The sequence below is a fragment of the Dermacentor andersoni genome, chromosome 8 (assembly GCF_023375885.2).
Source record: "Dermacentor andersoni chromosome 8, qqDerAnde1_hic_scaffold, whole genome shotgun sequence".
NCBI classification, from domain to species: domain Eukaryota; kingdom Metazoa; phylum Arthropoda; class Arachnida; order Ixodida; family Ixodidae; genus Dermacentor; species Dermacentor andersoni.
Window position 1 is genome coordinate 104,436,332 of NC_092821.1, and position 11,519 is coordinate 104,447,850.

Here is an 11,519-nt window from a genome sequence, read left to right on the forward strand (position 1 = left end):
AATCTTATTAACGGTACTGAATACCGTCGTGAAGCTTCTGAATAAAAATTAAGATAAACGACATGATGGTAAAGCGGGGTAAAACCAAACGTATAACCTCCTTGAGTAAATCTTTTTATTTTTCGCCTTTTTTTTCTTTTTTTTTTCTAAATAGTGCGAGACCAAATATCACTACATTAAGCAGCATCGGCCAGCTTCGGTCGTACGCGCGCGCCCCTTGCGGCGGCATCTTGTTCGGAAAACGTAGGCGACGCCATCGTTCGTGCTGCTCTGACGAAGGCGCCCTCGATTGCTTTTGTTTCACGGCTTTTCTCGCCACCGTCTGCAAGCTTGAAGCAGAGTTGCACCCGTAATCAGGGACGCGGTTCGACCGCGCACCGAGACTTCGCACCATGAGTTACGGCCGGGCCCCACCGACGATCGACGGGATGTCCTCCCTGAAGGTCGACAACCTGACGTACCGCACCACGCCGGAGGACCTCAAGCGCGTGTTCGAGAGGTACGGCGACGTCGGGGACGTCTACATCCCGCGTCACCCCTACACCAGGGAGAGCCGCGGGTTCGCATTCGTTCGTTTCTACGACAAGCGCGACTGCGAGGACGCCATGGATGCGCTTGACGGCTACATCATGGACGGCCGGGAACTGCGGGTCCAAATGGCGCGCTACGGTAGGCCTACCGACCCGTATCGCCAGTCGTCCTCGTCTCGCTACGGCGCGTCGAGTCGCCGGTCCCGCTCACGATCCCGGAGCCGCGGCCGCCGATCTAGGTGAGTGCTTGTTTGAAGCACTAATTAGATCATTCTGATCTTCTGTTGCTATTTAAAGCGGTTTATTGTGCGAGTGCACACCTTGGTTTCGCGCGCCACGCGCTTGATGGCAGCACCGTCGCTCGAGTTGTATCAACGCCTCGTTGTTGTATATGTCGCAGGTCTTGTCGAATATTTCTATTGCTGCAAGACTGTGCTACATGTGTCGGGGTCAGGTGTTGCTGGCGTACTTCGTTTGCGCGTCATTCTTTGCTTTAATTTGAAATAATGAAAAAAAAACATGTCTTCTGGTTGTGCTCATATCACTGGAAGGACGTGTCTTGCCGCGCCAAGCCTTCAACGGGGCAATAGTGTTCGAAAACGCACTCGCGAAACAGCATCCAAACAATGTGTGATGTGGCGGGGGCCGAACATATCTGTTCCAATTGGACAGCAATGCCGCGTAGTTTGCCTTCTGCTGTGACAGTGCTTGCCCTAAATGCTATGGCGCAGGAGCCGCAGGCGGTCACGGTCGAGGTCGCGCCGCCGTTCCCGGAGCCGTTCTCGGTCACGCCGACGCCGTTCAAGGTCCCGCTCCAAGAGGTGAGGCACACTGGCTTCATTACGCTTTCGCCGAACTTGCGCTTTAAGCCTTTTATAGGCCCCCACCTGGGTTTTTAGGAGGCAAATTGAGAAGGACCACGTTGCGTTGTAAACTGAACTCGACCTAGCAAGTTTCGGCAATTTCGATTCGCCAAAACGCCCCCCCCCCCCCCCGAAAAAAAAAAAACCCCACATTGTCACTCGTGATGTGTCACACTGGCATACCGGTGTTGAGATTTTTTCGTGAAGTTCAAAGAAGCGAAGTTTCGCCTTAGGCAACATTAGAGACAATACGTTTAAGTGAATGGAAGCATATTTTTGATCACTCGATTTGCTAAGTCACTCTAAAGTGATTTTGCGCCTTTCATAATGCTAAGTGCCTGTTCAGATCCCTGAACGAGACAGAAAGGAATTAAGATGCCCAGTTTTCGCAAGTCACCACCACATAAAGCAGACAATAACAGCAAGGAAAGCATAGGGGGAATTGTCTATTTATGTGAAAGTAGAAATTATAAATGAAAGTAGACAATAAATGGCATCTGGTGAGATACAAACCAACGCATTTGCATTATGTGTGCTAGGCTCTTAGGAATTGATCTATGGCGGCACCGTATTGCAGTCCACTTTCCTGGTTATTTATCTGTTTACTGTAAACCCTGTGATTGTTTGCTAGTGCCACCACTCATGGCCTTGATGACAGATGTAGACACGGATGCCCTACATCCGGCTTGTCTGTCATCAAAGCCGTGATTGGTTAGCATCCCCAGTGTTAACTATAGTACGCGGGAAAGTGGACTGCAAAAAAAAGAAAAGCAGTGCCGTGGTTGCTTATTTGGTAAAAGCATTGCACGCATAATGTGAAAACGTGGGCTCGTATCCCAGCTGCGGCCATAACCTGCCGTGGTTGCTCAGTGGTTATGGTGTTAGGCTGCTGAGCACGAGGTCGCCAGATCGAATCCCGGCCACGGCGGCCGCATTTCGATGGGGGCGAAATGCGAAAACACCCGTGTACTTAGATTTAGGTGCACGTTAAAGAACCCCAGCTGGTCAAAATTTTCGGAGACCTCCACTGTGGCGTGCCTCATAATCAGAAAGTGGTTTTGGCACGTAAAACCCCATAATCTATCTATCTATCACCTGCGGCCATTATTTTTATTTTGCCCTCATTGATCTTTATTTATGTTTTCTACATTTCACAAATCATTTCCCCTATGCTTGTTGTTATTGTCTGGTGGCTTTATGTGGTTGTGACGTTCATATCCCTGTAACACAAGCAGTTTTCATTCTCACTGAAGTAGATGTGCATCAAATAAATTTGACCATGATGCAAGCGTGAAGCTTGTGTAAGCATATCAGAGTGAACAGACGGGGGTTTAATTGTGACCTAGCAGTGCTGAATCTGTTTTTCCCACCTAGAAAATGCCATGCCAAATTAATTGACCGTGCCAGCGCGAAAGCAACCATCGCAAACTGCAGCCGAGCCTAATAGAGTTCAACCTTCACAGACTCGGGTACATCCAAGTGTGCTCGTGCAACAGGACTATTACCATGCCTGCCATCTTCCTCAAATTCTTCGTAAAAGTTTACAAGTTTGAGCTCTATGATTTTGTGAATGTTTTGTCAAGTTATACGAAAAGTAAATTCTGTTTGAAGAAGTTGTTCGCTCTTCAATCTCTGACCATACTTCTAGAACTCTTACGCTTATGAGAGGACACCAGAGGAGTACCAGCTAAGAACAACAATATTCATACAAGTTCCTAAAGTAGGTAAATTTCGCAACAACAACAAAAAAAAAGGCACAGTCTAAAAGCAGTGTGTTGCTTGTTGGGTAAACAATCATTAATACCATAGTGCATGTGCTCAAGGGAAACTTCAGCTCTTTCAAACCCTATGCACACAGTTGTGTACATCGTGAACTCTCTAACTCTTCCCCTGAGCAGGGCAAAGTTTTCACAACTGAGAACAGTCGGAAATTACACATGTGGGCTCCAGGAGCATGGGCCACGATGGCAGCATGCGAGTGCAGCGTTATTAAAGATGTCGTTGGCATTGGCTAAAAATCACTTGCCTTACGCATATTTTGAAACTTGATATTACAGCTTAGTATTGACATACCAGATAAAAACTTGGCAGATGAAGATAATAATAGATGTAAATTCCGAAAATATGATTTTCCAAAAATAGATTTTTTAGTTATTTTTCCACCTATGGACACCTCCCTCCCCCACTTATATCTACCATATATGCTCATTTTGTTTGCTGTCTCTTTAACGTGGTAGCCATGTGCAGTGAGTTCTGAATAAATGCCATCATGCTGTAGAAAACAAATGACTGCAGTGTCCACACAATGTCCACATTTGTAACCACTGCATCTTGGAGGTGTGCACATATACTAAGACGGTTTGTGGCGCTCTGGCTTTGCATCATATCCAGGTCCCGAAGCCGATCCAGGGATCGCCGGCGATCCAGAAGTAGGTCCAGGAAGAGCCGTAGCAGAAGTCGACGAAAGAGTCGCAGTCGTAGTAGGCGCAAGAGCCGCAGCAAGTCTAGGGACCGGAGTCTCTCCCGACGTCGTGAGGCAAAGAGGAGTCGATCAAAATCGAGGGGCCGCAGCCGCTCAAAGTCGCGCGGTCGTAGTGTGTCAAAGCATCGTAGTCGCTCAAAGTCCAAGGACCGCAGTCGAAGCCGACACCGCAGCCGCTCAAAGACCAAGGAGCGAAGCCTGAGCAAGCACCGCAGCCGCTCAAAGTCCAAGGAGCACAGTAGAAGCAAGAGACGTAGCCAGTCCAAGTCAAAGGAGCGGAGCCGAAGCAAGCATCGAAGCCGATCAGAGTCCAAGGAAAGGAGCCGGAGCAAGTCTCACAGAAGCCGGAGCCGAAGCCGCAAGGAGAGCGAGCCGCGGGATCAGAGCCACAGTCCATCGGTGAACGGAGACTCCCGCATGCGGAGTGCATCGCGCAGCCCACGAGAGAAGGAGGCCCGAGAGGACTCGCGTTCACGGTCACGCAGTCCACGGCAGAGTGGCAGCCCCGCACCGGGAGAGTCTGATGGGGCAGCCAGGGAGAAGTCCAGAAGCAGGGACCGGTCACGGTCCAAATCGCAGGACTCCAACTGAGGCACGTGAGAGTCCTCGCAGTCTGTTGAGGGTATTGCACCCAAGCCAGGGTGTTCATTGGAACATTGTTTATTCTTTCATTTCATGTGTTGTGTGCACCTTTTGTAAAAAGATGTACTTGTTCCAGCAACTTTCTCGGGACGAGGATTTCTATCCCCCGTTAGCGGTAGTAGACATGAATCCATGCAGTTTTCTGTAGCTTTGTGGGAGGCTTGATTGGCAGTTTCCAGTCAATGTAAGATTGGTCTTTTCACACCTAATGTGCGGATGGCTTCTCATTTTAGCATTATGCATTGGCTGTGCAGCGTGCAGGACTGAGCCAAAAACTAAGAAGAAACTCCCGAGAGATTTGTCATCTTGGCTTTGTCACATAATGCTGTAAATGAAACCACTTCTTTAATTACCATTGTTTTCTGATTAAAACCTGCTTGTGTGTTTCACATTATTGTTTTAATCATATTAAAAAATGGCATAATTATATACCTCTTTTGAGCAGTGTGAGGTTCAGCACTGTTACTGCACTTTTTTCCTTCTGCATTGTGTAGTTGGTACTCCAGAGTGTTCATTACGTCTGGGCTCAAGCACAGCCCAGAATTTCACCCGTCACAACATTTTTGACTTGTTGCAGTTTCAGAAGGCACTGTATGGTGCTAAGGTTTTTGTCACAGTTGCGTTGCTTCTACCTCTCATTCTGTGTTGTATTGCCGACAGTGTTTAACGCTGAAATGTAATGGCATGTGTGTCGTGTTCCTCTTCCAATTTTTGTCATAAACTTGACGAGGGCTAATGAGGCACAAAATGCCACAATGGCTTATGGTCCCCTTTCACATTGTAGTATTCATGCAGCCTGATCTTGGAAGTTTGGATCTTGGAAGGGCTTCATTGTTAAGAGAGCCATGTATAAATAGTTCTTCAGGCTTAAAAGTTTATTCTTTTATGTGACCTTTTCAGACGGAAATTGGATGTTGTAGTTTTTTCTTTACCACAGCAGGATGCAGTACTTGCCTGTTTAATCTGTAATAAATGTTTAGTGCACATTGATGTCTGCAGCATTTCTAGACAAATGCCGTTTTTCCGGCTACAGAAACAGAGGCATAGTCTCATCGGAGAGGTAGACAGCTCTGCAATGCACTGTCTGCAACAGCTATTACGCTCTTCTTAGACCGTGCAACCATTCCTCACGCTGGAAAAAAAATGACATTTCCAACCTTCCATAACTAGATTCTACATCCACAGACAAGCAGGATATGCTGTTGAAAACTAGCCGCAACATCCAGGAGACGGCAGAGCACATTAGCCGGAGGATCCATTTATGCAGGGCTCTCTGTCGACGCAACATTACAAAAGTGCACAAATGCAGTTGATGTATCGCTCCTTTCGGCCGATGTAAGTAAATGTAGCCTGCGGTGATGCAGGCCCACTGCCCTGTATGAAATTGTGCATTGGGTTGTTCGGGACATGCTTTCCCCCGCTGGGGCAAAGGAGCGCCTCTTGGCTGACTCGTGTTGTGGTTGTGCCCCCTGTCATGCCTGCAGGCGCTGTGAGCTGCAGGAGCTGTGAGGGTGTTGGTAAGGCGGTGCTTGATCGTACGCTGCGTTGGTGCTGCTGCCGTGGCTGGTTGCAGCCTGTGCCGAGTTCGGGCGGAGATGTGCTGTCGGGCTACACGTCGTGTTTGCGATCCTCCTTTTCTCTTTTTTTTTCCTCCTCCACCTTCTTCGTTCTCCTGCAGACCCCTGCCCTGTTCTCTCAGACCCCGACAAAACGCTGGTTTCTGTGGCTTGTTTTGACAGTGGCTCGTGGCCATGGCAAGAATGTGCAGACTTGAGGAACTCTGGACAAGTAGTAGCGTAGTCTCTATTTTTGCATAGCTTGCATACAAAATTGGGCTGCTGCCTTGGAATAGACGAGTACGTCTGAGGTTACGGTGCACTGAAGTGCAAGTTGTATGTGACGTATAGTAGCAGGGCAAAAAGCTGTTTGGTGATTGGAAGAAAAGCAGGTTATTGTTACTAAGATGAGCTAATTTTGTGTTCATAATTTTTTTAATGAAAGTGGGTCTGGTTTGGCTTAGGGCAGGCTTAGGATAGTATAGACTTACATTATTGGAGCCTACTCAGCATCTTGGATGAAATACTGGCACAAACGGCAAGAAACGACAGGTTATTGGAAAAGCGGGTTTACCTTAAAAGTAATGTAGCTCAGCTTATTAGGCATATAACAATGACTTCTCTTTTTTTTTAAGTTACGCTGCTAGTTATAACAAACGAGGTCACTTGTAGCCTTCCTGGCTTTCGCCACTGAAACTTCGGCGAAGTGTTCCAGTTTGCGGCCGGCAGAAGGCGGCACTTGCAGACTGCTGGTGTGGACGGAGCGTCCCGTGGTTGCTGTCCAGCCAGCGTAAGTACAGCGGGCTCGGGGGGGCCGGGGGTCACGCATCGGCCACTCCCAAATTGGAAATTGACCGAGTCTCGCCAACAGGCCGGGCTTGCCGTGGTGCGGTGCGGGAGCGTTGGTTGGCTCGTGCCTGCTGTTGGAGTTGCGGCGGCGGTTGAGCGTGCCTGCTGCGCAGTTGTCCGTGCGGGTGCCCGCGGTGGGGGACGCAGGCCCGGTTTTTGGTTTGTTTCATTCCACACGTTTCTCCAGTGCAGTTAAAGTATGCAACTTTTTTTTTTTTTCCTTCAGAGCGTACATAGGCAGTATGTGCTGTCTTGCACGCTGCTGGCGATGTATCGCGACTAGCATTGCACGAGGCATGTGCAGTAGTAGCTGTAGTTTGTGACTGCGGTTCTTGGTATCCAATAAAGCTGTAGAAGAAAGCGTATGTGTGCGTCTTATCATTTGACATCAAAATGCTCACGGTTCAGCTGCGGATCTATGGTGTTTCGCCAACTTTGCTAACGTCCGTTACCGATATACGTGGAAAGCGGGGATGAAGCCTTTTAGTAAAGTAGCGGCACTCTCCTCCTCTGCCTTCACTCCTCGTTTCCCCTCGATCGCGGCGCCGCCTACACTGCTCGAGCGTACCGTCGGCCCCAACGTGTGCTCCTCGCCACTCCGTAGACTTTTCTCGAGCAAAAATGGCGCTAATGCACGGTGCGAGGGCCCACGTGATGCTATTTGGCCAATAGCGCCGCGGCGTCGGCCAGAGTGCTCGAGGAGGAGGCGGCATTCTTCAAAGCGTGCCGCTACTTTACGAAGTTTAAGGGGTTTTAAGCGGGGTGAGACCGCATCCACCTTTGGCGCTGTGGGCGTTTTCGACATTGCCTGGACGCTGAGCACGTGGCCGGCTGCACCACATTCTTCTGCATTAAAGCAGCACAATAGTAAACCGTTAACTCGAACCTGTAAAAACCGGACAGAAGAAAAATCCGGGGCAAGCGAAATCGCAGAAGTAGAATCCGCTGGCCGCGGTTAGAGCACCTGGAACCTTTTCCGAAATGCCGCGAGTAACTTTCACCGTCGTTTCTGTGCGCATCCACCAGACGTCTGTGTGTACAGGTATCTCCATTACTGGCCTGAGTGGCACAGTTCCTGTAGACGCCTTTCGTGGCACAAGAGTTCAGATGATTGATCCTTTCGCAATATTATAAGCTAGTCATCCGAGCATTACCGGTGGGTACTATTGATTACAACGCTGCCATTTTCAGATTCGACAGCATGGCAGAATTTGGCAAACGCCAATTACCCAGGTTCCATACGTACAAAAAAGGCCGACGCTGCTGCTTTATCCATCGCGATTCTTGACAGTTTCACTTTGAAAACCGAAAGAACCGTAGCGAAGTTTTCACGCCTTTAGCGGACGCCCAGGAATGACGCGGCGTTTACGCCTCGCCTTCGTGCGAGCGTCTCTAAGCGCGATCTGGCCGAAACCGATCGGGGTTCGTACGCTGGCCTCCTTTGGGCTCGGCGCGTTGGCCGTTTGCGCCAGTTCAAAAGTGCTCAAGGTACCGATTAATCATGTGACCAAAGAGATACATTCCCGACAGCTCCCTAAATGAGGGAAGCGGAGAGACTAAAACTCCCAGATTGATGTTGCAGCGAGGCCACAATCAGCGTGTCTGCCAACCGGTAATTCTCGGGGATTTTGAATAATCTGGAAAATTCGCTGTAATATTATTGAACGAAAGTCGCGCTTATGTTGGCTCGGGTGACAGAGAGGAATCGTCTTTGACGCCGTGTCGTCGGCTGGAAAACCTACCAGTGTACCATCGACCGATTTTCCGGACGCTGGATTTTCGGGACATACACGATAATTCGGACGGCTTCGCGGCACCACCACGTGCCCCATAGAGTCAATGCATAAGAACGTATGAAATTTCGGACGCAAGAACCCTTTCGCCGTCCGATTTTCCAAACTGTCTGCCGTGACCGCAGGTCCGAAAGGGCATTCATCAAAGCCACCACCGCCGCCTGGAACCGGCACTCTCGCACGCATATCTGCTGGCAGCCGTAGCCACCACTGCGGCAACGCTAAGCCTAGCTACTTCGACGTTCGCCGCTGTTAGGCGCTGATTTAGCCTTTGTTATCCTCGTCAATGACCTTGAGCTTGGAAAACACGATGCGTTGAATTATGCCCTTTCCAAAATTAAGCTTCGCCACACTACAGTAGTGTTAAGCGGTGAAGCATGCGCGAAGTATTGCGGTGAAGCTTAACAAGTGGGGGGAAAGGGCAATTGTCACGGGGTCCAAGTACACATTCCATAATTGTACACGCGTGCGCCCACCATCTCGTATCCCAGCAGGAGCAGCGATTTGCCTGATAAATGTGCTAGTAGGCCTTCAGAGCTTTTTGGCATGTGCCTGTGGCGATTTGATCTTTTAAGGGCAGTAAAAGACATGCATTCATTTTTTTCGATCTGCTCGATTTTTCGGACGTTTTCGCGAAAAATCGGACTTTGACTGTACTACTGAGCAAGAGGATGCTTCAAATGGTCCGTAGGGCGAACGCGCGGCGAAAGGAGGACGAGAACAGAAAGGACCGACGCATCGATGAATAAACGGGAAAGTGTCACCGCTTCTTTGAAGGAGCTTGAGCTCGAAAAGCAGTGTTGGCTGACGCCGAGATGCAGGTCTACCCCATGCAAACCAAAACAAACTATTTAAACCAGTGAAACGCAACACTGTGACGTTGTGCGCGGGTTGAGAATATCTCGGGACCGTTGAAGTTGACTTTCCAGCTGAAGATAAAGAATGTTACTTGTGACAAAGTTTGGGCCTCGTACCAGTGAGTCGTACCAAGTCTATTTCAATTCTAGTCTCGTCATTCGGGCTCCTCCACGTCGACTTTCGGCTATCCCGCTTGCGGAAGAAGGTATTCATTATCCGCATATTATTCCGTTCTGCTAACTCTACTAATAACTCTCCCCTGCTATTCCTAGAACCTATGCCATATTCCCCCACTGACTTTTCTCCAGCCTGCTTCTTGCCTACCCTGGCATTGAAGTCGCCCATCAGTATAGTGTATTTTGTTTTGGCTTTACCAATTGCCGATTCCACGTCGTCATAGACGCTTTTGACTTCCTGGTCATCATGACTGGATTTAGGGGCGTAGACCTGTACGACCTTCAAGTTGAGTTTCACAACAAGACTTGCCACCCTCTCGTTAATGCAATGGAATTCCTGTATGCTACCAGCTATATCCTTATTAATTAAGAGTCCGACTCCTAGTTCTCGTCTCCGCTAAACCCCGGTAGCACAGGACGTGCCCGCTTCTTAGCACTGTATATGCTTCTTTTGCCCTCCTAACCTCACTGAGCCCTATTATATCCCATTTACTGCCAGCTAATTCCTCCAATAGCACTGCTAGACTCGCCTCATTAGATAATGTTCTAACGTTAAACGTTGCCAGGTTCAGATTCCAATGGCGGCCTGTCCAGACTCAGAGATTCTTAGCAGCGGTGGCACAGAGGTAGAGCATCCGCCTCGCGTGCAAGAGGACCGTGGTTCGAATCCCGGTGCCACGCAATTTTCCACCGGATTAAAAAAAAAAATCCGCGTGTTGATAAAGTTGCATAAACAGGCCTGGAGTGAGGCCTGATCCTGGTGACCAGAACCGGCACCGCGCGCGCACTCCCTCACCAGAGCAGGATTGGCCACAACAACCTCCTATATGAATACAAAATCAAACCCCGGCCCCTCAGTCCCCAGCAGCTGCGAAGCAACTGACCACAGCGGTGGTCAGACCTGTGACGCAGCAGACGGTGCTAAGAATCTCTCTGCTTGTGTGGCTGCATCTAAATTGCGTGCTAATCCTCCGTCCACCCGCCCCTCTGCCGCGTTCAAGCTATTATATACATATCTCTCTCTTATGTTTATTATTCACTCATTTCGTGGCATTCCTACCGTAATTCACGCCCAATTACGTCGACCTTGTTTTCTTTAGCGTCGAAACTTGGTTGCCCCGGCCTCCCCCCTTTTCTTTTTTAACCGATGGGCCAAGTGGACCGATCCCGGAGATAGTGCAGCCTGTGGTGCTAGGTCGTTTACTTTCGACTATATTCGCGCTAATTACGAGCGTACCGTTAATTTCACATACCTTGCGACTAATTTCCGCCTCTTGTGGGCACCGCCGAAGTCACCTTCCAGGCACCATTGCTTCGCGCGAGCTTAGTTTAGTCCAAGCGAACTCGCTCCATTTTTCCAAAAAAGTGCCGTACGGCTGCTTCCTCTCAGCATCACTATGTCTACGGCGGTGCACCCTTTACAGGAGTACAATGCAATGTGGTTAATTCTTCACTATATTGGTACTAATTATGCCCGTGTCATTAATTTCACCTACTCTGCGGCTAATTCTCGCTTCTTGTCTCGTTGAGGCCTACATTTTGATACCTCTTGTGACTTGCTGCAACGAACTTGAGACGCTAAAGGGCCGGGTCTTTCTTTTTTCTTCTCTGGAACCGGTTAGAAGACATCCAGATATGCCAAACCTGTGTGAAGTCAACTAAGAAGACCTTGTCTTCAAAAGTACGGGCCAGCCTCAGAGCTTCTTAAATAATGAAATAGCTTTTCTACAGCCGGTTTCGTCTTACAGGATGTGACTAGCGTCGCCTCGT

The 11,519-nt window shown here is 49.1% G+C and overlaps 1 protein-coding gene across 4 annotated transcripts; it reads left to right on the forward strand.

Annotated features, from left to right (window-relative positions):
* Nucleotides 1-228: 228 nt before the first annotated feature.
* Nucleotides 229-7,282, forward strand: LOC126529251 (uncharacterized). Of its 4 annotated transcripts, none has more exons than XM_050176858.3 (4): nt 229-769; nt 1,262-1,351; nt 3,785-4,467; nt 6,945-7,282. In XM_050176858.3, exons 1-3 carry the CDS (start codon nt 393-395, stop codon nt 4,464-4,466), a joined length of 1,149 nt encoding a protein of 382 aa, XP_050032815.2. In that variant the 5' UTR covers nt 229-392; the 3' UTR covers nt 4,467; nt 6,945-7,282. The 4 variants fall into 4 exon arrangements, 3 of the variants coding, with proteins under 3 accessions (XP_050032815.2, XP_050032814.2, XP_050032813.2); XR_007599196.3 differs by having other exon boundaries at nt 230-769; nt 3,785-6,863; XM_050176857.3 differs by having other exon boundaries at nt 230-769; nt 6,002-7,282.
* Nucleotides 7,283-11,519: the final 4,237 nt, after the last annotated feature.